Raw genomic sequence first — 27,967 nt, forward strand, 5'->3', positions numbered from 1 at the left:
CTGTGAAAATGAGAAGGAGCTAAGCGCTGCAATGGAGGAGGGGGGCAATCAGAACGGCTGGCCCTCGAGCACAGCTGTGGCCCGTTCCTACGGGGAACATGCGGTGCTTTTCCTGAAGCTTGCTTCAGAGGCGGAAAAGCTGGAGCTCGACAGTGACCCGCAAACGCGTCTGATGCTGCTAGCTGAGGAACAGGAAAAGGTGCACGGAAAAGCGGGACGACTCTTTGCGAAACACCGCGGGTACGCGGGGGCTCGTTCGGTGCCGGAGGTCACCCCACACCCCCCCTCCTCTCACGGGCCGCCGTTCCCCGCTCCGCAGCTGGGCACGGCAAGGCCCAGGAAGGACGGCGGAGGCCTTGTCGATTCACCAGGCGGAGGCTGCCCCGCACGGTCTCCCCGCGAGCAGGCAGACCGTTACGCGGCGCCTCGGAGCCGCTGCCGCGGGGCGGGAGAGGTGGGAGACAGCTCGGGTGCCCGGCCCTGCCGCGCCGAACCGGGGCGGGGGGCGTGAGGGGGTCCTCGTCCTCCTCCTCCTCCTCACGGCGGACCGGCGGGTGAGAGGAAGGGGCGCCAGCCGCCTCCCCAACGGCCTCCGCCTCCCCAACGGCCGCCGCGCGCGCACCCCCACCCAGCGCGGCGCCGTGGCTGGGCGGGCCGGCGGGGGCGGTGCCGTGGCCGTCACACGCGCGCGGCGCCGCCCAACCGCCCGGGCGCGCGGGGGCGGAGCGCGGCGCTCCGGCGGCGGCGAGGTCTCGTTGGGCGCGGGCAGACTGTGCGCGGCGGCCCGCGGTGCTCCGGCGGCGGCAGCGCTCCGGCCGCCGGGAGGGGGAGGAGGCGTCAGGCTCCGGCGACGCTTTGCCGGTAACGAGGAGGAGCGGAGCGGTTAGCGAGGAGGAGGGAGGAAGGAAGCAGCGGCGCTCAGTCGGCCCCGCAGCGCTGCCGCCGCCGCCGCCACTTCCCCGCTGGGCGCTAAGCCTGCCCGGGAACCCGATCCTCTCCCGGAAACTCTCGGTTCGCCTCTCGCCGCTGCGGCGGGGTGTCGGCAGGGCTCTCCGCCCCAGCTCAGCGGCCGAGGTGGAAGCGGGGGGACGGTAAGAGGTAACTTCTCGCACTTCTCCGGAGAAGACCCGGCGCTGCCCCGCGTCCGGGGGGGCGGCGGCGGCAGCGCCTGTGTTCCCCGCCGCCCGCTGCGGCGGCAGAACTTTTCCCCTCCGAGCGCGGAGCGGCGAGTGGGGCCCGGGAGCGCCGGCCGCGGCGGGAGGAGCGCGGCGGCGGGGCCGGCCGGGCGGCGGCAGCGGCGATGAAGCTGAGCCGGCAGTTCACGGTCTTCGGCAGCGCGGTCTTCTGCGTGGTGATCTTCTCCCTCTACCTGATGCTGGACCGCGGCCACTTCGACCACCCGAAGAGCCCGCGGCGGGAGGGCACCTTCCCCAAGGTGAGCGAGGCGGCGGCCGGGGCGCGGGGCGGAGGGGAGGGCGGCGGTGCCGCCACGGGGCCCCCCCGCCTCTTCCCCTTTCCCCGCCGGGGGGTGCCGGAGCGCCGAGGCGCGGCTCGCCCCCTCCGGGCCGGCGGCGAGGTGCGGCGGCTGCCGGGCCGTAGGGGCGGGGGACGAGCGGTGCCGCCTCGGGGCGGCGCTGCTGCCGGCGTGGGGCTGCGGAGGGAGGCGGGCGCAGCCCACCCGTCCGGCACCGGGGCCTCTGGAGGGGGGGCTTCCCCCTGGGCGGGCCGGGCCGGGGTCGCGCTGTGGGTTCACCGTCCGGCCGCCCTCCGCGGCACCGGGGCAGGGGGAGCGCAGGGCTTTAACTCCGCGCTGTGGAAACTAGTGTTGAGAACGGGCGGGAGCTGGCGGGGAAAGTCGGGAACTCGGGGGTAGACCTCAGCTATGGCATCAACAGGTAGGTTTAGAAAAATGCTGACTTTATGTTACTGCTTTCCTTTTCGCTAAGCCTTGCTTTGGAGCCGTAATTGGCCGATACCTGACTGCACCGCATGGTGAAACGAAGCGGTTCTTTAGTTCCTCACTTTCCCTTCTTGTCTGTGCGGCAGAGAAATTTAAAAGCTGTGTATCGTGGTAGTGTTCTAATAAGGAATGTTTAACCGTGACAGAAGTACTTCAGAGAGCACATGGTATGCTGTCAGAGTACCGCCGTGTATAAATAGGTCTGTTTTCTTATAGTAGTAGACAAAAAAGAATAACAATTAGAAAGTGAAGTTACAGCTTATTTATGGTTCCACTGTACTATTTTTTTTTGGAAATAAAAGGAATGAAACTTTTTTTTTTAGTACAGCAGTGAGGCTTCAAGTGAATGGAAGAACTCAAAAGGCTTACTTAAAAAGTGACAATTCTCTCTCTGATAGAATCACAAATTTTTCGGTTAATGCAAAAGTAATTGATACAGTTTGTTAGCAGTAACGATAAAATCCTTGACTTAAATGTAAAGAAAGAGTGCAGATCTGTAGTGCCTTTTTTCCTTCAAGTTACAGTTCAGAGGTCAGCCACTATTTTTTTCAGGAACTAAGAGAATGGCAAAGAAGCTTAGGAGAAGAAAGCAAAAGAAGTCTGGCTACAGCAGCGGTGTCTGCTCAATATATAACTCCAGCAGGAGAGTAATGCCATGTGTGACACTTGTAACAGTTAAGTACAAGCGCTGCTTTGGTGATACAGTCAGTATCTTATATGTGGAAATCACTTCATGTGTCTTTAAACCACCAGTTGAGTATAATACAGCTAAAGTATAGAACGGGAAATCTTGTACGTGGGTGGTCTTTTTTTTTGATGTTAGATTTTGGTTTGAAATACTTGAGTGAACAGGCACTATATTTATTAAACGTGTTTTGTATTCCATTGTCAGTGTCTTGCAGTTGAAATTCCTGTCTCTGTCCTACATGTAACACTGGTTTGCTGTGTAACATGGTCTTATCTCTTGTCACCAAGGGTTTAGTACCTTAATCTGTTGTTACACTTCTACATGATCTAGTCAGCTGGCGACAACCATTTCTCCTTCCGTCCTCCTCCTTCCCCTTGATCTTCTAGAACAATCTGTCAGTGTTTACTCTTTCTGCCTTTTCCGTACCTAAATTTCTTTGGGGCTGCTGACTCTCACTGGAGAATCCTCTGTGTGTTGCTGGTTTTGTCCTTCCTTTAGGCGAACAGTTACCTTTTCCTTTCTTACTGCTTTATCCTGTGAGGAAGTTACGGATGAAGTCGATGTGATTTTGTCGTTTCCTTTTGCCGCCCATAGGGTAGAAATTTTTCATTTTGCTACAACTGGGAAACCTCTTGACAGCTAGCAAATGTTTTCAGAGCCTTATAACATCAGTTTAAAGTAAATGCAAAAGATGAAAAGTGAAATAGAAGCCACCACAAATATTTGAAAAAAACAAGTTTAATCCTACCTCAGCTGACAAAAAGTTGTTTGTGTCAGTGCAGTGTTGCCAGAACTCATTGTACTGTAAGTGAAACTAGCCACAGATGTAAAAACTTGAAGCTGTTTTTGTTTGTGATAAGTTACGGCAGCAGTAGATCATCTGTCTGTAGATTTAAGAAGGCATTCTCATTCCTGATGGCAAAGATCGGAACCTTTTTTGCTTAGAAAAAGGAACTGAGACTTTTTTTCACAGATTATTGGATTGATTCACTTCATACCTCTTTCTGTTCTGACAGCGTGCTAATTCTTTGGTTTTTCTGTTCCTCTTTGCAGTCCTGGTAACAGTACACGTCACCTTTTTGTGTCCTGGAAGTTGCATATTGATTAGTTTCTTCCTGACTTACGTGGCTTACATTAAGCTCAGAGGAGAGAAGGGGGTACCTCTGCAAGCGGTCTCCTGTTTAGTTTATGAGTGTTTGTCTATCTAGGCTTTTTATTTAATTTCTGCCAGGATTAGAGTTGGAATTCTTCAACTGGCAGTGTCTGTTGGTCTGCATTCACCTAGTGTGTCACAGTACCTAATACCAGTACTGAAATAAATGGTTAGGATTGCTGCTCCACTTTCATTTCTACTTTTTCTTCCAGACAAAACACCTTCTCTTTGCATGGTCTTGGGGAAGTTTGCATCAGACTCAATTTTGTGAACCCATCTTCTTTCAGGCTTATCTGCCAGTGTAGTCAAGAGTTGTCCTTCTGGAGCTTGCTTTCCCATTTGAGAGTTCAGGTAGTTGTTCAAGGATGCCAATGGAAATGTCTTGCAGAAATAATTTTTGAACAAGATCTCCCAAGAGGAGTGGGATCTCTCTCCCAAGAGATCAAGACTTACTGGCTTCTCCTCTGTAATTCCTGCATATATCTTTATGGATCCTGCCTAGTTGTCAGGTGTATACTATTCTTACTATGGCCATATTGCAAGCTCTGTCTTTCTCATGAGCCTGTTAATAGCCATAGGATGCTCCTGTCTCAGGACACATATCAGTATACGATGTGTCCTAGCGTCCTATCTCAGTCTAGGAACAATGTTACAACACTGTGCAGAGACCAGCTCAAGGTGGAGGAATGCCTTGGGTGCATTTTTAGGTTATTATTGTACCAGTTGTCAGTACAGATCATTGTCTAAGAGTTGTCTAGTGGAATATAGTGGAAAAATGGTTGAGTATATTGTTTTTGTCTGTAATAACACAGATTTCTCTGAGAAATCTTGTGTGACTGTAGAGTGGAGGGAGGTTCAGAGTGGTGGTTAGTCCTATGCCATCGCTTCTGCACTAGTGTCAGGTGCAAGTGATTTGTGGGCTAAATTGATAACTACTAAATGAAAACTACATTCAAATCAAGTCTAAATTGGAACAAGTCCATAAGCACCTTGTATTAAAGAACCTATGTTACTGTATACAGATGAATACCAAATACTGATAAGCCCATATTAATCTATTATGTATTTTGGACCTAAATAGGGAAAAAAAACCCCAAACACTAAATCATTAGCCTAACATGGCTTGTTTTCTTAACTAACTTTATCTTGACTTAGAACAGATCCATAAAAGCTGTTCATTTATAGAAGTCTGTGGAATAGTTCTTTCAATTCTAAATTTTGCTAGATTCACACCTAAGCACGCATGGCACACATTAAAAATCCAGTTTAAAAAAAAAAAAAGCTGGGGATTTGTTTGTAAGAGTATCTTGCTTCAGAAATATATGGCCTTTGTGTAGTCTTCACATGAAAGTTTATTTTTAATGCATTTTATGCCTGAGTAAGGCAACAGCAACACAACGCAGCATCCTCTGATACTACCTCATAGGTGAATGCTTTGGACAGGAGTTTTTCCCTCTAGCTACTTTCACACAGCTTGCTTTGGCTTTTATGGAATGTCTCCCCATGGAGACATTCTGTTGTTTCTGTAAATACATTTTTAAAACTCAGGTCTGCCATGATTCCAGTTGATAACTGGAATGGCAAGGAGCGATTGCTCCTTTTTATCTTTGGTCTTTCCCTTAAAATTTATTAAAAGGCAAAGCACAAACGTACAGCAACTTCCATCCTTACTGTTTCCGTTTTTCTAAACAAATTCTTACTTGAATAAGATTTCTCTTCCCCACCCCCTCACCTTCTCTGCCCCCACCTTTCACCACCATTATTTGAAGCTTACTTAGATCTTCTCATGTGTGTTAACTGCTTTTATGGGCTCACTGGTTGCATTGCATTGAGCAGAGGTGATCAAGTACAGTTCCTATAAAAGCAGCTGGCTTGTTTTGTTTGCAGTATCCTTCCAGCAAAGCATCAAGTGGCCTGGCTGTTGGTGGTACTGCTAAAGCTTCTTTACTGGATTCATACTTTTAAGGCATCGACACAATGCATCAAATACTTCTGCACAAATGGTGCAAGTGGTGATTCCTTCGTTATGGAGTGTTATTTCATCCGAGCTTGCCAATGATTTGATAGTAGTACCACCTGGCCAAAATATGAATCATGGTAGGGTGTAGCAGTAACAGTAGGAAATTAGGACCAAATACATGGCAGAAACACCAGCAGTTCTCTGAATCTGCGTTGAACAAAGGCACCTTGTGAACTTTACTCTGGAGCACGGCTAAGGTAGTATTTCCCCTGCTGTAAGGAAGCAATACCTTTAGTCAGCCCTGAGTCTCTATTAGGTGGCTGTAACTGTAGTGTATCAGCTTATGCTTGGTAGTTACCATGTCCCAATGCTGTGCAGTGCAAACCTCAGCTCCCTCCAGTGTCGGCAAGTTTGTATGCTTCCTGTTTTGAAATAGCTCCTGATGCACTGTAAACACCTTTTCCAGCTATAGTTTTGCTAGGTGCCTTGTCATAGTGAAGTAGCTGAAATAAATGGCTTACATGGACTACAAATACACACGTTTTGTTGCTGCATGTTCTTAGCAATTGCTGTATTTTTATGAGCTTGTTAGGCAGCTTTCAGACCTATGTTGTATAACAAGAAACAGGACTTCTGTATGCAGAAGTATTGGAAGCAGTATGATCAGGTATTTAGGAAATGTTTGGCTTACTCTAAAATCTGAATAGTGGCAATTAAGGTTGTACGTAATTTTGAAGTTGGCATTTTCTGATTTCTGAGTACTGAAAAATTGTGGGCACAGTGACTTTTATTAGCATTCTTATGAGTTTCACATCAGAGAAGATTGAATGTTGAGTGAAGAAATCCACAGACGGAATAATTTTCCTGGATTTGAAACATGTTGACTCATTTAAAAAACAAACAAACAAAATACTATTAACAACACCCAGAAAGTTCACAATCTACAAGCCTTTGAGTGTCATGGGAATTATCTTGAATGTAAGATAACAAAAATTTAGGATTTCTTCTGCTGAGTTTCTAGTAGGTTTGTAAAGAAGGAGGGGGCGTCTTTGTGAACATAATTGCAGGTCAGTAACAATTCTTTGTACTTCCTAATGTTCACAGTATTTGTCTTTGTTGCTTGTTATTTGGCTAAGCAGCAGTCAAGCAGAAGCTAGTGTCCTTCAATTACAGTCTTTAGATCTGGTGCAAACTGTTGAGTGAAATGTGTTTTGCGGCAAAGTAGTACCACCACCTCTAAATGAACACTTCCTTCTGTTACCTAGAGTCAATGCCTAACTTAAACTGTATAAACTAAATGGAGAGAGAAAGTTTCCTAATTTGCTCTTACTTGACCTTTTCTTTGTCTGACACGTGGTTTTGTTATTTTAAGTTTTGACTTGTTCAAATAAAAATAAACATTATTAAAATGGTCATGCTCTTAATGCCATGTAAGCTGTGCTTCAGTTTTGTACTGCTAGCCATTTAAATAAGGATTAAACATAGAACAGAGAGGGGAATCAAAAAGGAAATGAACCTGAAACATATCAGATAGAGTAGTAGTGAACATTTTTCAGAGTAATTGACTGTAAACAGGGAATATTTCTAGATTTGTCTCCATCTCCCTTTCCTTTCTCCTTACCTTCAGATCACTGATGATGGTGTCAAATTAGTCCCTAACAGCATGCCTTATTTTTATCTCAGTAAATTACGTGAAACTTAAGTCTAGGATAATAGTACATTAAGTACTCCTGTTATTGCTGCCTCTGGTAAAATAGAATGTGGAAGTCCATCAGCCTCTTCGAATCCATTTGTTAGGCTGATGCATCTTTGGAATAGAACTTTCTCATTTTTTAAGAGAACACGACTTTTGTTTTGTAGTTCAGTTACTTCAGAAGAATTCCAGTGTCTTTGTAAAGTAAGCTTGTTTTGAATGGTACTTTAAAGGTAGGAAATTATTAACAAGGTTACTTATGCAATTTTCATCATTACAAAGGCACATAAGTCTTCTGCTCAGATTAGTAAAGGCTTTAAACCTTGACTTGTCCTTTTGATAGATGCTTTGTATGCTTGGTTTTTTGTTCTGTGACCTACCTTGCAATGTGAATACATGCTGAAACAGTGTCTTTGAATATTAAGCTTTGATGCTACATCAGGTTGCATTTTTAACTTTTACCTGCTTGCTTGTTCTGTACAGGAGCTGACCATTTAATTCTACATTTAGTATGTTCTGTTCACTGTACAGTGCTCTAACAGTCAACAGAGAATGCTTGCTGGTCTTACCATTTTGGTACACTGGCATCTGATCAGAGGTTTATATTAAGATTTTAGTGAAGGTAGTATGCGATTTCTGAAAATGTACCTGGAAATAGTTTACAAGACTGGTGTGGAATATTGTTATGATGACTGCCATTCAGCGCAGACAGAAAATGAGATTTGAGTTCCAATTTCCTCACTTCTTACTGCAGTAAATCTGTATAGGCAACTATCTTGACTTGAATTCCACGTCCCCTGGAGAACTCTGTTCATTGTGGTATTCTGCTTTCTTCACTACCACTCATCGGTGCACCAGAGCCTCATATGCAGGACACTGCCAGTTCCTTTGTGGTCTGTTACTTGTTCATGTGGGTGAGAAGGAGCATGGACTCTGGCTGGTTTTGGACCAAGCGCTTAGTGGTTGCTGGCTGAGTCTGGATTCAAATAATCAAGTTCCAGCCGACCTAACGTCAGAAGTCTCTAATGTGGATTTCTCCTCTGCCTGCCTGTTTCCATGAGATTTCCTCATTTGTGGGCCTGTCATACTCCCACATCAGTTATTTGAGCTATCTGTCTTTTTCCTGATGAAATGGTGGTTAGTGGCCTGCTGAAAGCACTGCATTTAGAGAAGCCATGAACGTTCACTGAGGAAATTAAAGTTGCAACTAGTATCTTTTCTGCAGTGTACAATGGTTAGATGGGAGAAACTGTCCTTTTTCCACTTCCCCAGAATAAAGCACCTTGATCCCTCCTGTACTTGAAGGGGGCCTATGAGAATGCTGGGGAGGGGCTCTTTGCAAGGGCATGTAGCGATGGGACGAGGGGCAATGGCTTTAAACTAGAGCAGGGTAGGTTTAGATTAGACATTAGGAAGAAGTTCTTTACAATGAGGGTGGTGAGACACTGGAACGTGTTGCCCAGAGAGGTGGTGGATGCCCCATCCCTGGAGACGTTCGAGGTCAGGCTTGATGAGGCTCTGAGCAATCTGATCTAGTTAGAGATGTCCCTGCTTACTGCAGGGGGGTTGGACTAGATGACCTTTAAAGGTCCCTTCCAACCCAACACATTCTATGATTCTATGATCTTTCATTGTCTTACTGGACTTGCCTCCTTGTGCTGGGTGGCAGTATACTCCTTTCTGGAGAGAGTCCTTGCTGCAGATTGGACCAGTGTCAGAAGCAAACAGAGAAGGACAAGTAGAGGGCAGTGGGAAAGCAGATTGCTTTGGAGTATTTGGGGCATGAAAACTGCTGAAGGGTTCGGACTGACTGAAGCATAAGGAACTGTTTATGTAGCTGGTTCATGTGGTGGTAGTGGCGGGTTGCTCAGTGCAGCTTGCAGGTATGGACAGTTTTTGTTCCAGGTGGGAGGAAGGTGTGCTGGTCTCTGCTCAGAGATGATCTCCCATGGGCAGATTTTGTTGGTTAAGTCCAGCCCTGTGTAACCATGGGGATGGTGACCAGATGCGCTGCTCGTGTGATGCCACTTCTCTACCGATGCAGCTGTACCTACTTTCAGTACTGTTGGATTTGTTGGCACTTTGTACTTACTGTAGAAGTGGTTGCTTTGCCGTGGAGTAACAGCAGGGTTGCCTTTCTTGCTTTTTTAGTAAGACCTTTATTTGCACCATCTGATCGATATATAAAGTCAGAGAGAAACGAAAGAAAGATATTTTCACCAAAGTTGTTATTAACTTTTTAAGTGGTTGCATAGGCCAGGTGATTCACGTAACTTTACATTGCATTTCCTTTCTTTAAAACAAGTATGTACATTAACAGAGCATCCTTTAATGACGTTAATTTGGACTAAGACATACTTATCCAGACAACGTATCTCCAATTTTCTGTGCAATTAGGCAGGGCTCAAAGTCTCAGATCAGGATTGCATCTTTTCTGAGAAGAACTGATGCTGTAAAGTCAGGGGGAGGTCTGCTGACATTTATGGATCGTGCAGCTGGCCAAATTTTGCTATCCACAAAGCCATGTAGATTACAAATTTTTGAGGCAGAATTGGTTAAGGTAAAAATGGTGCATCTCTTGCTCAGATTTAAAAAAAAGAAAAATAATCCCCCCTTGCCCCCTAAATGGATGAAAAATTTTCAAAATTATTGTAAACCAACATACTTTTAGAGTATGTTTTTTTGTAGTGGAGAGGACCTGTGTTTTTAATTTTTTAATTAGACCTATTTAATGCCACCTGCAACATGCTTCTAATCTGTTTTACTAGTAAATCAACATCTGTTACTAGCAATCAATAAGATGAAACAGTTTTAGAGTAACTTCACTGTTTTGTACTGTTTGGCCTTGACATTTGAAGTTGGGCAGTGTAAGTTGTTTGCCTTCCTCTAAAAATGTTGAAACTGAACTTCATTTATTTTCATATGTTAATTTTGTTGTCTTGAAGAGTTGCCATATTTTCCACGTTTAGCTCACATTTTAAAATAATTTTTCTCTTGAATACTATGTTCTAGGCATTGTCTACTCCCTTTTAAAAAGAGTGAGAAGAAAAGGTGAATGTGCAATAGAAATAGACTTAGCTTTTGCATAATTTGGATCCATGTGAAACTTTCAACTTGAGAATGGATTCCTGACATGAACTATTTTCATACTGAATGAAAACTGGGATTTGTTTCTAGTTTGTCACACTATTGTTTCTTAAAGTTAACTCTCATGGCTGATGCATTTCACAACATAAGTGGAAAATATTTTTAAAACCTCAAATGGAAAATATTTTTAAAATCTCAAAAGGTTTGGTTGCCTGTCAGTTTTAACTTGAGTACTGCATGAGGTCATAGTTATATGTCCTTAACTGTAGCTTTTTATTTCATGTTTTACATTCAAATTGAGTTAGTACATAGCATGTCAAAATGCTTTAAAAGAGAGGCAGGATGCATCTCATAGTCTTCAGAAAAGAAAGCAGGATTGTCTTTATTAATGTCCTCTGTTAAGTTCCACAATGGGAGGTCTTTGTAAGGATTTTTTCTTTTTTTCTCCAAATAACAGAATATCTACCTTCAAAGTTAAACTAACATACTTTAACAGAATTCTAAAAACCACTGCTCTTCAGAGTCCTAGGTAGGCTTGAACCCTCCAGCTTAACAATAAATTATTACTGGAAGTATATAGCAACATATAAAATCATTGTTTTTTGAAGATTATCAGGGAACAAATTATTATTTATTGTGAAACAGGAAGCAGAGAACTTAGTTTACAAAGAAAAGTGTTTTGTCACATAATAAATGGTAAAATGGTGGAACTTGTTATTGCAGATATTTGAAGGTTTGAAGTGTGATAAGTTAAATGAAAGGTCCATCTTGGAGATGTGAAATATGACATGACCTCTAAACTGGAAGTTTATATCTGACTGCTAGGGGTTGGCAGTATATGATAATGAAAGGATCAGTTTAAATGTGTGTTTGGTGTTTTGTTTTTTTTTTTTTTTTTTTTAATCTTGGGTTCAGGGTTTTTTTGGTTTTTGCTGTGTGTGCCTGTTGTCGGTCAGTGCTGGAGAGACCATAATTGGCTCAATGACATAAGGCAGATTGGTGGTGTAATCTATGACCAGGTAGTTGACAGGCTATTGCTAAGCAGTATAAAATGCTTTTCTTGTAGGAAGAGGTAAAGTATTTCTATAACATATGTGAGTGAGAATATAAATTTTAAACAGTTGTCTGATTTTTACAGTTGTAGAGGCAGCGTATATAGTGGTGGGATAGGTGTGAATGGCATTTTAGCTGCTTACACACTTGGTAACTTTGGTGAACTATAGTCATGTGCAGTGAAGCAGGTAATAATTTGTATAGATGGCAGCTATACTTTAGCTTCTTAGGAATCTAAAGATTAGAGCCTATGTTGGGCAGCCTATAAAGCCCCAATCAGTATTATTTTATATATGTTATATTTAGAGTGAGCAGCATACTAAGCCACTGAGTACTCTCTCTGAGTAGAGAAACCTTGTTTTCTTTTAAAATGTTGCAGACATTGAAAGGAAAAATACTAATTTTACACAGAAATGTGTGTACCCTGTCTTTAATGTAGCATTTGAAAGATTTCAGTCTGGTTCTTGTTTCTTTTGTGCCACCAGGGGGCATGGGACAACAGTTGTTTGTTTTTTTTTTTTTCTCTCGAGCATCCCATCATCTGCATATTGATTTCCTATTGTTTTCAGTTCATCTATTTTTTAAGTTTCTAGTATTTGTCTTTAAACTGCCAAGATCCTAGAATGTTTGCCCTACATCTCAATTAGCTTAATCGGGATCTATTGTCAAAATATGTTTTTGTCTTTTGGGGAGCAATAACAGTTTGCCCATGTTGCATCTTATAACCTGTAAGCATTTTTAGGATGTATCAATCTAAGAAAAAAACCAAAGCAGTGGGTCAGCGCCTTATACAGCTCAGAAAATGAGAGGAAAAACTTACCAACAGGTTAAAAAAAAAAAATACTAAAACATATGTTCTGCAAAATTACACAGAACTTCCATAAAGATAGAATTCTAAGAATGCCGATTTAGTAGAACCCAAAAGGCTGATTAATGTCTCTTGGTAAGGGTTGTTTTTTATTTTTATTCTCAAAGTGAACAGAATTTAAAAGTAAGTACGCATCACAATTTAGAAAGGAGGCTTAGTCCTTTGCAAACTACAGCCTAACTACAGAAATTGGAATTAATTTAGCATTTGAGGAAAGCACTTTGTCACTTAAAAGGAAAATGCAAAGACCTCAAATGAATTATTGTCAAAGAGGAAAAAAGTTGCCATGTACAGTTGTTGTTTCTAATCTTATTCTGTATTACTTAGAAAATAAGTCATTGGTGCTAGGAAAAAGTTTTACCTGTCCTTAAAATCATAGGTCACAGAGTAGCTGTCTACCAAATCAATGTTATTTGTGTTGAATGTAATGGGTAATATGAAAATGCCTGAATCTGCAGTGGGGTTTTTGCTGTAATGACAGCTTCTTGAAAAAAAAACATGTATTGTGTATGTTGGGGTCTAACCACAACTTTAATAACAAGGAGCGACCGGCTTTTTCTTTTCTATCTTTTCTTAATAGTGTTAGGTTGAAGTCAATCTAGGGAAAGAAAGAAATTACTGTTAAGTAAATATCCCTAAAAACAAGTTAAATAATCTGGCCTTTTGTGATTGTGTAAAAGCTAACACATTCATGCCTGAAAAAGCATACCTCAAATCATCTGGAAGGAGTGATTACTAGTACATGAGAGGGCAGTAGCACTTCCAGATACCTTGTTCTGCTATGCTCCCTCCTGTATTCCAGCAATACAGTGATTAGATGCTATTAAATTGCTTTGTGGTATCTGTCTCTCCTTTGAAGTATTTTTGGGAGATACTTTGACTTCTGTCAGTTCACACTGCTATATCCTTCTTGTGGTATAGACTAGAATCATCTACAAATTCATGTTTGGCAACTGAATAGGACCTTCCGACTGAAAGTGTTATTGGTTATCTTGATGTTTGTGATGTTCCAATTATACAGATTATTACTATGATCAGGCAGTTTAAGTGCTTTTGTTCGTTTGTCTCAAAATTTCACTGAAAATAAGCAACTCAGTATTTACTGACTTACTATTTTCCATGTACAGGAAAAACCTAAAATGTATATATCCTGTTAATCCCATAACGATGCGACGTCTTTCTAAAAATGATTTTCTCTTTGATGTTCTGCTGTGAAGATAAATGAAAAGATCAGATTTTTGCAAATCTGTGAAAGACATGAAAAAAGTTGAAGTTTGCATAATTGGTACTTGAAACAGTGTGACCTTTTAAGGATACCTTTGTATCACTGATTAAATCTTGTGCTGAGAATTCAAGTTCATAGTGGAAAATGTAATTTTTGCTCTTTTCCCTTTTTCTGAAAGGAGAAAACTTCATATGTTCATTCAATTTCTTATTAGTTTGACTTTACATAAAATATAGAATAAAGATTTGATTTTGTGTGTGTGATCATATACTATTGTGAAATTGATACTTTTTTTAAAATTCTGTCAAGAATTGGTCTGAGAAATAATTAAAATTTACTTTTTTTTTTTTACAGGGCCAACTTTCAATGTTGCAAGAAAAAATAGATCACTTAGAACGCCTATTGGCAGAAAATAATGAGATTATTTCAAACATAAGAGATTCTGTGATCAATCTGAGTGAATCAGTAAAGGATGGTCAAAAAAATGCAGAGGCTATAAACTTCAGTCAAGGATCTGTCTCCGAGCTCTTTCCTTCTGCTTCAGTTTTGCTTTCAGTTGACTCTGAGGATTGTTTGTTTGCTTCAAAAAGTGGAAGTCACGGTTCAAGTGTACAGGTAAGCCGTATGTCGTTCTCTTTCATTCTACCGAAGTGCTAGCTGTCATTACCTTTTAATTCTGAAAATGTCTGATTTACTGGTAAAAGCTTGGTACTAAGCTTCTAATCTAAGACATAATAGAATTGTTCAGGTGACTGTTGTGTTTAACAGATGTTATGAAACTGTTCTTTTTTACCGGTTTTAAACTGTCTAGAAATTGACTAATGATTGTGAAGAGCCAACATTTCAGAAAGCTTGAAAGTTCTTAAAAAATGCTAAACAGAACCCAGGGTTTTAAAACAATTATACTCAGATTATTTTCCAGATTATTGTCCAGTCAGAAGCTCTTTGGAAAGACTTTATTTGAGAGTCTCTTTCAGTTTCCCAAAATTGTTCTAAAATCAATGAGAAATTGACTGGAAATGGTGGATAGTCTTGATTTAAATAGGTTTTACGTTTTAGGGATATCTGTGTAGATGGATCTTGATGGGGAGGTAAAGAGTGTTCAAGAACTAACAGTTTAAAAAAAATCTCAGGTACTGCATAACCTTTTAAATGACATTTCTGTATTTCAGCATTCTCGTGTGTCTCCAGTTTGTATAGGCACTTTGATCAGAAAGGAGGAACATATACCATGTTGACTGGTTGCCATGAACTGGGGAGGTTGAAGTTTTTAAAGTCAAACACTTCAAGTTGAATTTATTTGGCTTTCTGGTGATGCTTGTGAGTTCATGGACTCTTATGTATGCAGTTTCAATGGAGTGTTTCTGGAGCACTGAGAATACTATGTGAAGTTTGTGATCTGTACTGTTTTCAGGAGTCTTGTGGGAGTACTATAACTATTCATAGTACTCTAAAGCAAAGATTAAATTTTGAAGTCCAGCTTTCTCAGTCTAGAACTGAAAGTATTTCTATTGCAGAAGAAAGACAGTGGACTTAGGATGAATAAGTACACATATTAGAACAATTGTAACCTCTGATGTATTATTGTTCATAATTCCTTTAAGCTCTTCAAGGGTAGGCACCACCTTAATGTCTTTTACAGGAAAAGTAGTTTTTAAAGACAATATCTGACTGTTCATATTTCTAATATATTTTAAGACTTCTGTGCAGAAAACTAAAGCATGTGGATCTATGATTACATGTTTTCAAGTTACTGGATTGTTAACAGGTTATTCCTTGTATGGTCTGTTGCCATATGAGTGGTGTGCTTTTTAGGAGCGTTAGAAATAAATTATCGTAAATGTGAATTGTGAATTTTGAGGTAAAATGAGTTGGTTTAAATTCTTGGATGTGTTAACCTGTTGTGAATGGGAAGCAAAACATGTTTGCTTAAACTATTCCCATGTTTTGCTTCATATTTGCAGAATGTCAGAACATGTACCTACTGTCAGCTAATGTAGCTACCCACTTAATGGTAGGCTGTACTAGCTAAACTGCTTTTTGGTAACTTTACTTTTAAAGTTATATGCATGTACTTAAGCAATAAATATAGCATGGAATATTCTTAGACTACTCCCATATTCACGCTTCTTTCCTTGCCTTGCACAGGGAGGGAGGGCTCTAGTGTTTTTTGTGTCATTGCATTAGTACCTTGTACTCAGCAGGTTATCCACCATCGTCACTAAGTCACTTTAATACAGCTTCTGTATGTGGCTTCTCATCCTGTGAGCCTGACCCACATTTCCGTTATGAAATCTAAGACCTTGACTTTAGCAGAATTCTTGTAACACCACGTTCAAAAGCTGATCTAAATTACTGTATTTGAATATGGTTTTACTATTTAATAATTTGCCAAGCCTGACGTGCTCTGCAAGCTCAGTTAATTTATTTTCTTCTAGATTTTTTTTTTTATAAGGACTGAAAAATTCTGAGTAGATTACTTGGAGTATTTTTTCTTAATTATATTTTAAATTCTAAACCAGCTTGTGTTAATTACCTGCTGTTCATAAACATTAACTTAAACCTACAGATTTAGACCTTACTTTTTCCATGGCTTGTCTCTTAAGTGGGTGTATGAGAATGAAACAAGAGACTAGAAAGAAGTAAAAGCTAATATAGGTGAGACATAGTGTTTGGATAAAGATCACTTTAGAGAATTAAGGCGAAAGAGGCTTCACTGAATAAATTATGGGAACTTATTATAGTCTCTCATAATAGAGAAACCATTATGAGAATGCATTCAAATATGGATTAAAAACCTTTGTGATATTTCAGTGAGAAATATTACCATGACTTGCTACTCAGAGATGTATTTTCTTTGCATAAATCAGACAAAACAAGTTACTAATAACATGAGCCTCAAAAGATTCTTGGATAGGAGAGCTAAAGGATTTTTTTTCCTGAAGGAATTGTAAATCAAGAAATTGTATACTTGTATGGTTCAGGTAATATACATGTACCACAAGTACAACTGTTACTTGTGGTGTTTTTAAGTAGGTGGGAAACTGTAGTACAGCTGGCCACTGAAATTAGCACTAACTTGAGAATTGATGTAATTCAAATGAAATAGAAGACTAATGTGTACTTTTTTCAAAAGGTAAAAGTAGAGCTAGGTAATAAAACCAACAAAATGAAGAACTTGGATCAAATATCATTGTGACCTGATGCTTTTTTAGGTCAGTAGTTCAAGAAGTATCTGGAATTTGTGCTCAAAGAAGATAGAATTCTGAACAGCCATCATGTTAAGCTGGAAGGTCTTTTAATACAGCAAGGTGTCTCCTCTCTTGTCCCTTTCAAGTACTGAAGGATCTAACATTGTGCTTAGTAATGTTGCTCCTTTTAAAATGAGTCACGAATCACTCTTTAAAAAGGTGACTTCAAGAGGCACAGACTATGCTTTTATTTCTTCCGTGTGGTAGTTTAGTGTTCAGTGGGGTAAATGTTGTGATGTTTGCCCAAGACTTGCATTACTTAAGCAGTTTGAGTCCTCAGTGTAGAGAAAGAATAAGGCCATATAGAGGGAAAAAGGAAAACTCATAAGTTTTTAAATGTTTTAATTGAAAAGCTTGTAAAAACATGACTGTCTTCTGAAGCAACTGTAATGAAAGCAGGCAGCATCTTTTTTGAGTTTCTGTTTGTTTACTCTTTTTACAAAGTCCTTGCTTAGTATATCGGTGTTTTATACTTAGAAATAAAATTAAAATATATCCAGGTAATGCTTGTCTTTAATCTTTTTTGCTCCTTACTGACTGGGTATTTGGAACTTATTCTTCACTTGCAGTTGTGTAACTTGGTCAAGTGATGGTGCAATTTGTAATTAATCCTTTGCACAATTCTTACAGAGGATGGTGTTTTGTGAAAGGTAAAAAAGACTTAACATCTGTTTCTGGAAGTCTTTGTATAAGTGCATAGATTTCGGCCTGATCTGGCTTCAGTTTATTCCAGTGGAAGTTTTTGAGTCCTAAGTTTTTTCTTGTATTTTCTTAACTGCTTCTGACTAATGTTTGAATCATAGAATGACTGAATGGTTGAGGTTGGGAGGGATCTCTGGAGGTCATCTGGTCCAACCCCCTGCTCAAGCAGGGTCACCTAGAGCCAGTTGCCCAGGACCACATCCAGACATCTTTTGAGTATCTCCAAGGATGGAGACTACCACCAACCTGTGCCAGTGCTCTGTCACTTTCATAGGGAAAATGTGTTTCCTGATATTCAGGAGGAACCTCTTGTGTTCTAGTTTGTGCCTGTTGGCCCTGGTCCTGTCACTGGGCACCACTGAAAAGAACCTAGCTCCTCCTTCTCTGCACTTTTCCTTGAGGTATTTGTATGCATTGATAAGATCCCCCAAGTGTCTCTGGGCTAAACAGTTCAGCCATTCCTCATAGGAAAGCTGCTGCAGTCCCGTCATCATCTTAGTGGCCCTTTGCTGGACTCTCTCCATTGTGTCTATGTCTCTTTTGTACTGCGGAGCTCGGAACTGAACACAGTACTCCAGGTGTGGCCTCACCAGTGTGGAGTAGAGGGGATGGGTCACCTCCCTTGACTTGCTGGCAACTCCTCTTAATGAAGCTAAGGATGCCCTTGGCTTTCTTTGCTGTAAAGGCGCATTGCTGTCTTGCATTCAGTTTGTCATCCACCAGGACCCCCAGGTTACTTTCTGCAAAGCTGCTTTCTAGCTGGGCTACTTGTAGCATGTACTGATGCTTGGGGTTGTTCCTCCCCAGGTGCGGGACTTTGCGCTTCCTCTTGTTAAACTGCATGAGGTTCCTGTCAGCCCATTTCTCCAGCCTGTTGGCATCCCTCTGGATGAGGGATCATGATCCTCTGGTGTATCAGCCACTTCTCCCAGTTAGGCATCGTCTACAAATTTGCTGAGGGTGCACTCTGCGCCATCATCCAAATCATTAATGAAGATGTTAAGCAGGATCGGACCCAGTAGCGACCCCTGAGTAACCACTTGGTTATTGGCCACCAACTAGACTTCATGCCGCTCATTGATCACTACCATCTGGGCGTGGCTGTTCAGATGGTTTTTGGTCCATCTCACTGCTCATACATCTGCAGCTTCTCTGTGAGGATGTGAGAGGAGTCAGGGCCGAAGCCTTACAGAAGTCAAGGTAGACAATATCCGCAGCTGTTCCCTCGTCTAGCAGGCCAGTCATTTCATCATAGAAGTTTCTCAAGTTGGTCATGCATGACTTGCCCTTGGTGAATCCATGCTCACTACTCCTGTTGACTTTCTTGTCTTTCATGTGCCTGGAAATGGTTTCCAGGATTAGCTGCTCCATCACCTTCCCAGGGACCAAGGTAAGCTGGGCAGCCTGTAGTTCCCTGTGTCCTCCTCCTTGCTGTTCTTGAAGATAGGAGTGACATTGCTTTCCTCCAGTCCTTGGGCACTTCTTCCAACCACCATGATTTGTAATGCATCTTGCAAGTGACCTTGCAGTGACATCAGCCAGATCCCTCTGTACTTGTGGGTGCATCCCACCAGGGCCCACGGACTTACTTATGTCCAGTTGGTTTAAGTATTCCCTGACCTGGCCATTTTCCACCAAGTGTGTGTCTTCCTTGCTCCAGACTTTTCCCCTGGTCTGTGGGACCTGGGATTCATGAAAGCCAGTCTTGCTAGTAAAGACTGAGGCAAAGAAGGCTCAGTACCTCAGCCCTTTCTGTGTCCTATGTCATCAGACCCCCTGTCTCATTCAGCAGCCCTCCTTTTGTCACCCATGTACTTATAGAAGCCCTCCTCTTGCCTGTGACATTCCTGGCTGTATTCAATTCCATTTGAAATTAAGCTTTCCTAACTTCATTTCTGGATGCCAGGACAATGTTTCTGTATTCCTCCCACATTACCTCTCTCTGCTTCTACACTCTGTATGCTTCCTTTTGTGTTTGAGTTTTGCCAGGAGCTCCTTGTTCATCCATGCAGACCTCCTGGCATTTTTGCCTGACTTCCTATTTGTCGGGATGGACTTGAGCTTGCATGAGGTGATCCTTGAATATTAACCAGTTTTCTGTTGTCCCTCCAGCAGATAACAAGATGGTTGAAGTTCCCCATGAGGAACAGGTCCTGCAAATATGAGGCTGCTCCTATCTGACTGTGGAGGGCCTCATTCACTTGTATTCCTGGTCAGGCGGCCTATAGCAGGCATCCACTACAACGTCACCTGTACTGGTCTGCTTTTTAGTCCTTGCCGATAAGCTCTCGGTTGGCTTCTGATCCATCTGCAGGCAGAGATCCATGCATACCAGCTGCTCTCTGGTATAAAGGCCAACTCTCCCTCCTTGTTTTCCTGGTCTGTCTTTCCTCAAGATCTTCTGTCTTGTATCCCTCCATTTACAGTCATTAGTCATCCCACCATATATCCATGATCCTGACAAGATCATAGGCTTGCAAGTGCACACAGATCTCTAGTTTATCATGTTTATTCCCCGTGCTGTGTGTGTTAGTGTGCTTCAGAGAGGCACCCCAGGATGCTGATTTCCCAGAGAGAATTTTGGGGATTTCTCTGTTATTGTGCCTTAGGCACTTCCTTACTTACATGCAAACACTGGAGGTGACCCTACTTAAGCCCTGATTATTTTTGTTTTTTTTTTTAACTATTTTTTTTTAAATCCTTTTGTGTCACATTACTTCTGTCCATCACTCCATCACAGGCCTGCTGGTAACTCTGTTCCTCAGGCTTTATTCCTAGCTAAAAGCTCTCCTTAACAGGTTAGCCATCCTCCTGGCACAGATGCCTTTGCCCCACTTTAGTGAGTTGGATCTCTTCTCTCCTAAACAGACACTGATCTGCAAACAGGGTCCTGTGGTCATAGAACCCCAAAACCTGTTCCCAGCACCAGCTCTGAGGCCAATTATTGACCTGTGCTGTTGGTGTCCTCCTCTCACACTCTTACTCTTACCCCTCACTGGTGAGATTGAAGAGGATACCACCTGGGCCTCCATGACTTCGACTGCTACCCCAAGAACTCTGTAATCACTTCTGATGCAGTCTGGGTTGCCCCTGGCAGTATCGTTGGTACCCGCATGGAAGAAGAGCAAGGGGTAGCAGTCATCAAGTTGGACAAGCTTTGACAGTTCCTCTAGAACATCCTGGATCCGTGCCCTTGTCAGGGAGCAAACCTCTGTAGAAGATGCATCAGGTCATTGAGCCAGTTACATCAAACAACTATAGATTAAGATTCCAAGATCTATTTCCTGAGTTGCACTTTACAGCTCTTGAGCTCATAATAACGGGAGCATGGTTTGAGATAATTTTTTCCCTAACATCTATTACCTTACAGTTATGTATGTTATGGACTATAAAAACTGGTGTCCTGCAGGCTGCAGAAAGTTGCTTGTGAAATTCAGGCTCTGTCCATGAGAGAAGCTCTTGACGTTTCAACCTTGAAAACATATTTGTTTAAAAAGAACAATTCCTGGAATTGCCCACATTCCTATGAGTTTATCAGTCTTAAGATCACACATTGGTAACTGGCAAATTTACAGAGTGTGCATTCATTTAATTTTCTTCAGAAGGTTGCATTTCACAGAAAAATTGCAGTTACTCAAAATCAAATGTTAGAAAAGCAAGAAAGTATGGTATTACAGTAATTTCATTGTAACCTTTATTTGGGCCCTTCAAGCTGGGCTTACAGAATGCGTATATCTGCAAGTATTGCACCTGTATTTTCCACTAAGCAATGTTGTCCAAAGGTGGAAGCAATCCTGGTAGAGCAGTGATGCGACAAGATGATCTCGTACAGGCCATAGATATCTAGCGTATGGACGTTGTAGGCCTAACTGATGCTCTGCTAGTTCTAGGATTACAGTGGTTTGTATTCCCGTCTAACATTGCTTACTTCTCTTTGTGTCTCAAGCTAAAGGTAGAGCAGGTAGATAATTTCAGAAGGAACAGTGGCCATGGGGGATCCCATGCTGGAGCAGTTCATGAAGGACTGGAGCTTGTGGAAGGGACCCCATGCTGGAGCAGAAAAAAAGTGTGACGAGGAAGAAGTAATAAAGAGGAACCATTATGGACTGACTGCAGCCCCTGTACCCCTGCCCCACTTAGGGTAGGGGGACGTAGAGGAGTTGGGAATGAAGGAGTGAAGTTGAACCAGGCTAGAAGGGGGGTGGGGAAAAGGTGTTTTAGTTTTGTCTTTGTTTCTCACTATCCAACTCTCTTAATTGGCAATAAATTAATGTAATGTTTTTGAGTCAGGTCTGTTTTGCCTGTGATGGTAAGTGATCTCTCTGCCTTTATCTTGACTGATGAGCTTTTCATCTTATTTCTCTCCCTGTCCTGTTGAGGAGGGAGAGTGAGAGAGCAGCTGGGTGGGGGTTTGGCAGCCAGCCAAGGTCAACCCATCACAAGGCCTTAACTTCTTTAGTCAGATGTTTGTTTCAGATACCTGTATTTTTCTAAAGTTTCATAGCAGGACAGAAATTGGCTTACCACTGGAAAGTTTTAACTCTTGTGGTGTTCATGTAGCAAATGACTCCTGTAGGCTATTTTTGTGCAAGTGAAATGTTTGTTGAAGGAAGTTTGTCAAGTATACAGTTCTATTCTAACATGGGGCTAGAACTAAAGTTTAGTTTAAGTTTTTTAAACTATTGCCAGTAAAAGGCTTTTCCAAATGATAGTCCACCTTCATAAAGTTTGCCTTCTTTCCTAAAAGCAGACCAGAGCATTACAAAAGAAAAAAACCAAACCAAACAAACAAAAAAACCTTGGATATGGTAACTTTGGTCTGAACTCACATTAGAAAATTCTCTTTTGAAGCTATCTGGTGGTTTCTGAATTTCATAGGAACTTGTTAAAATAACTCTTAGAGTTGATTTACTTACCTGTAACCTTATTATTTGCCTTGACAAGTGAAATATGTCCTTCCTTGTGTAATTAGTATACTGGGCAACAGTAAATATATAAGTAACTTTGTTATAGCAATTGGCTGTATTTCTGAACATTTGTCCTTGATAGGTTCTTTCAGTTCCCTTTTGTGAGTTTGATTTTTGCCTCAATTTCTCTCACTTTGTCCTCCCTTCTCTCTCCTTTTGTCCTCCCTTCTTACTGCTTCCTTAGTTTGTCCTCATCATCTTCTGCATTCCCCTATTTAGGGTATTGTGCAATTGTCTATAATCCTCTCCCTGCTTTCCTGCTCCAATGCCATTGTGAGCTGTCATAATTTTTGTGACTTAAGGCTCTTATTCCTACTGTTTATCTAATGAATTTCAGTTTCCTTAGAACAGGGCCTGCCAAAATGCTCCTCTTCCTGGCAGCTGTGTCTTGGGTGTTGTAGTGTGACTTGAAACTAGCTCTCATTTGTCAGTTTTCTATTCATTTGACACTTGGTCTCTCCTTGCGTAATGAACAAGCTGATCCATTTTTGATGAAAAGAGCTTTGGGTTTTAATAGCAGAAGTGTTTTTGTGAATTCATGTTTTGTATTTCTTTTACTCTTTTTTTAGATGTTGGATGTCTATGACATTCTTCCTTTTGATAATCCAGATGGTGGCGTGTGGAAACAAGGATTTGATATCACATACAATGAAAATGAATGGGACAATGAACCACTTCAAGTTTTTGTCGTGCCTCACTCACATAATGACCCAGGTAATATTTTAACTGTATTGATTTGAATATATAGGAACTTTTGAATTAAGAAATATATTGCCATTTCTGTTAAGACTTGGGTTTATTTTTTTGAAGCATACAACTTAATATGTTAGATTTAAGTCTAGCAGGGTGCATAAGCAGATGTGTAATTCAAGTACCATTGACTTTGAGTGACAACTGTTATGATAAAAGTTGTATGCATACTTATTTATTAACTGGACTAGAACTTTGGTGTTGATATTGGAAGGTAATATGGATTTTCTGTGTTCATCCTGCTGGTAACCCAGTCAGTTTATTCACTGCTGCATTAAATATGGCCTGCTCTGATTTTGACTTTTTGGTCTGTCATAGATAGATATTTAACCCTCAGCCTGTGCTTTTTGGAAGACGTGACAATGGCAAATCTGAGGTTTTTACTGTAACACTCTTTACTGTTTTGTGCATGCCCCCACCCACAACCTACAGTGGGATAATAAAGTCTGGATCTAAACGAAACCTAGTTATGCTTACGTAATTTCACTTCCTCCTGGGTGGATGTTTACTGTATAATGAATAAAATGGAGAAGTGTCACTTTATTTTGAAATGACTGTAAAACGCACCAAAAAGCAGTGAGTTATACTGCTGTAGTATACTCCTGGTACATGTACACTGACCATGAGAAGCTGGTGAAGCTACTTGTTATTGTGGAAAGCCAAAATTTCAGTGATTTCAAACTTTAGTGCTGTGTATCTGTCTAACAATTTAATTTGTTGTTTGAAGTACTGTGGATCTGAGTGAAGTAAGTGACTTCCATTTGCACATATCGAGCCATTTCAAAGAAAATGAGCAATGGAATTTGGAGGGACTGTATTGTCCAGTTATGACAGCTAAAATAACAAAGTATGGATATAGTAAAAATATTCAGGTAAAATAATCCCAGTATAAACTTTGATCTGCCTTTCTGTAGAACTGTTTTTAAACCGGTGTCTATTTATTTCCTCTCTGGTTGTTGTTTTTCTGGAAACTTTCCTAGAAAGAAGCCCCAGTCTTTACAGTCATTTTTTGGCTGAGCTGGCCAGTAGCAGAAGCCATCAATATCAGGTTATGCTGGAGGGGGCTTCATCAGAGCCTCCAAATTTTTAGGTATGTGTCTTTTGGGTCTAGCAGACTGAATAGCTCTGTATTGCTCATATGAGAAGGGTCCCAAAAATAGTGGAATCCTTGAGAAGATGGACACATATCTTAATAGCCTCCAAATTAGGATGTCAAGTTACTAAACTCATTCAGTGAGGAATGCTTTGAGCTTTGCTATATATTTGCTATGATTCTTAAAATGTTACACCTTCATTTGAAAGGTCAGAGGATAACAAGGGTTTTCTCCAGGTCTGGAGACCCTCTCTATGTACAGCATTCTTCTCTGTCAAGTTTGGGTTCTTGGTCTGTGTCTAAAAAAAAAAACAAGAAAAACCAACCACACCACCAAAAAAAACCAAACAAAAAAACCCCAACCAAAACCTGCCACCCTCTCTAAAAAAATAATTATTAAACTTCTAAGACAGATAAAGCATAGATACTGCTCTACAACCAGAGGTAGCCTCACCAACACTTTTTCCTGTTTAATTTTTTTTCTTACCAATCTTGGAATTTCCTGTACTTTCCAGTAGGATTTTTTTTTACTTACGCAGGAAACATGTTCGTGATGTGTCTGTCTATTCCTTAATTTTACATCTGAATGATGTCTCTTGGTGCACTTGGGAAGTTTAATGTGATTCTGTTTTGCCCTCTCCAGCACTGCACTGGCCCTCTTCCAAATAGGGGTGTGGGCCATAATGAACTTGGCTTCACAGATGGATTTTTTCTCAGCATTCAGATATCTATTTTGGAGGGAGTCACTCATTAAATCTATAGTAAGGTACTTGTTCTTTCAGCTCTCTGAAAGAAGTCCTTTCTATGACTGCCCCTTCAATAATAAGGCTTGAAGAATTCTGTGAAGTTATGAGAGCTGTCTCGCATCTTTCTGTTACAACTTTTTTCCTGCATAGGTTATTCCCAAGGACTAGTCTGAAGTTGTTGTTAATGATGTTGTCATTCACTTTTAATAGTTGACTTTCTCACTGGTGTCTAGTTTGGGTTCCTAAGGTCTTCCTTCTTGATACCTAAGTTCTTCATGCCTTTACTATACTATAAAATTGTATCAGTCCTTCCACCAGCAGCAACTAAAATCAAAACATTTGCATCTCCTCATGCATATAATCTAAGTATCTCGCAGCTGGTTCAGGCTCCTCAGTTGATATCAAGTAGAGTTAAACTGAGATATAATCCTGGTAAACGTAAACTGTTCATCACCAAAGGCGATCATGTGAGACTGGTTATTGTTTGCTTTTACAAAGAGTGATATAGAAATCTCCTGAGTTGGTACTGCTTTTGGTAAGGACATTTCTGTGGAATTGTCTGCAGTATGAAACTGCATATTAATAAGCACTTGAAAGAAGGAAAATTTATCTGTAACAGAGATCTGAAACCTCTTGTATAGCTAATGGTTACATTATTCCTTTCCCACAGAGGATTAAAAGGCATAGTGCAAAGGAAATGCCTTCTAGCGAAAAAGTTTAAGGCATAATGAACCTATAGCGTAACAATGTATGTGAAAAATATTTACTAAGAAATGGGATCAGTAAAGTTATAACTGTATTAGCTGCAGAAGCTTTAAATTCTCGTTACGTTTTATGTCTTCTTATCTGAGGCTACTTTAACTTTTCACATAACCAGTTATGCTAGCTAGCGAGAATCTGTAGCTAAAAGGCAAAGAAACTGCCTTGAAACAGAATCAGTAGTGAAGGGAGTGGTCTTAGGTTCCAAGTTCTGTTTTGGGGAATAATTTATGTGCTCCAAAACCCTTTATGTTGCTAAATTCTGCTAAATCTGAGTTAATTGCTTCTGTGTGATTCAACCAGGACCCACAAACTTGGGGTGTCTGTGCTTCTCCCTTCAGTAGCTAATACATTTACCTGTTATTGGGAAATCAGGTATGAGGATGGATACCCTTCACACTTTTGCTTAGTGGCAGGCATAACTGTCTTTTAATTGCTGACAGCTGATGAAAATTTGAGCACCTCAGTAGCATGCCTGATCTGGGGGGGATTCACCCAGTGCAGATTAATCTCAAGCCATGGAGAGATGTTCAATTTACAAATAGCTGTGTTGTGTGAGGTTATAGCTGTTGCAGATGGGTGACTTTTCTTTCTGGAGCAGATTAATGAGCGATCATATAACATGATGTGCTGGCAAAGCCCTTATGTTAGCTCTCATGTGCTTCAGCAGCAGTTTCATGTGACTGCCTGAGGTGGATTAGGCAGCTGAACTCCAGAGGGGAGAATCCTGGTCAGGGACAGAGACACTGTCAACCAGCACAACTGGACTTGAAAGATGATATTCAGATATCACCTGAGGGGTTGAAAGACACCTCTAGCATTTCTTGCTCTGTTGGCAGTGATGATTTTGGTAACGGCTTCTCAATAAATTATTTAAGAATTGAGACTTATGAGCTTTGTAATATATGTGTGTAGCAGATCAGATTATTTTATTGCTGAATGTGGTTGTTACAGACCTAGTACAAACAGTGCTTAAGTGGAATTAAAAGAGAGGAAAAATAGATTTTTCCCTTGCCCCTCTGCCTGCCCACCCCTAATTTCTACCTAATTAATAGTGTATGTGCACATATGTCAGGTCTAAATGCTACTTTTTAACACTTCATTAATTATCCATAACATCGGTAACTTTACTTTACTTGCACTCATGTTAATACATTTTTATTACTTAAGACAGTCTCTGGTTCTCAAGAGGAAATCTGTATAGCCCTGTGAAGCTAATTGCAGTGTTAAGATAAGAGAAAACTTAAGCATAGCAGTTTGAGGCTGTTGATATACCATGGAGATTCAGGTTTGTTTTCTGTTGACCAGATCTGGATATGGTTTTCAGGTATCTTTGTTTCTCTGACATGTTTGAAACACAGGTTATTTAGACTGTTGTCTGACCCACCAAAATGTAGGAACAGGTTAGTATAGAACTGAAGCAGAAAAGAAAAAATGCTAGTTGAATAACATCTGAAAACTTTACCTTTAAAAGTTTCAGACTGTAAATTGAAAGTTCAATGATTAATATGTTCGTGTTGTGTTTTAATAGGAAGATAAAAAATAAAAATCTGTCACCACTGTCCAGAACTTGTTTTCCTTTTTGTAAACATGAACAGTATATAGAGTTTTCTAACAAAAAAAAACCCAAACAACTATGATGGCTACGGACTCGGTGATCTCAAAGATCCCTTCCAACCATGAAGATTCTGTGATTCTGTGGCTATGAAAAGACTATAAAAATACACATTGAATGGTGTACACCTAATTTTTCTATTGTAGAGGATGATGAGACCTAGAAATAGAATGGGAAACCGGGCAGCTCACGAGTTTTTCTTGACATGCTGAATTACAGAAATCTAAATTTTATTGCTGGCTCACTTCTCAATGTTTCTGTGTTTGTGTATGAGGTGGTAGGGTACTTTTAGTAAGAGAACTTTTTCTTTTTCCTTTGTCAGGTGGTGGAGGCAGGGGGAAGAAAATTCAGGGAAGTTACATTGCAAATTGACAGGACAGTTACAGAGAATACACTT

General features: G+C 41.1%; 1 protein-coding gene across 1 annotated transcript in view; it reads left to right on the plus strand.

The window, feature by feature from the left end:
* The first annotated feature begins 1,129 nt into the window (after window positions 1-1,129).
* Window positions 1,130-27,967, plus strand: part of MAN2A1 (mannosidase alpha class 2A member 1) — a 117,876-nt gene continuing 91,038 nt past the window's right edge. Inside the window, exons 1-3 of the mRNA XM_074569797.1 lie at window positions 1,130-1,435; window positions 14,042-14,302; window positions 23,177-23,321. Coding sequence (XP_074425898.1) covers window positions 1,301-1,435; window positions 14,042-14,302; window positions 23,177-23,321 — 541 coding nt within the window. The 5' untranslated portion in view covers window positions 1,130-1,300. The remainder of the gene's footprint in view (window positions 1,436-14,041; window positions 14,303-23,176; window positions 23,322-27,967) is intronic.

This window comes from Larus michahellis, chromosome Z (genome assembly GCF_964199755.1).
Source record: "Larus michahellis chromosome Z, bLarMic1.1, whole genome shotgun sequence".
Classification (NCBI taxonomy): Eukaryota; Metazoa; Chordata; class Aves; order Charadriiformes; family Laridae; genus Larus; species Larus michahellis.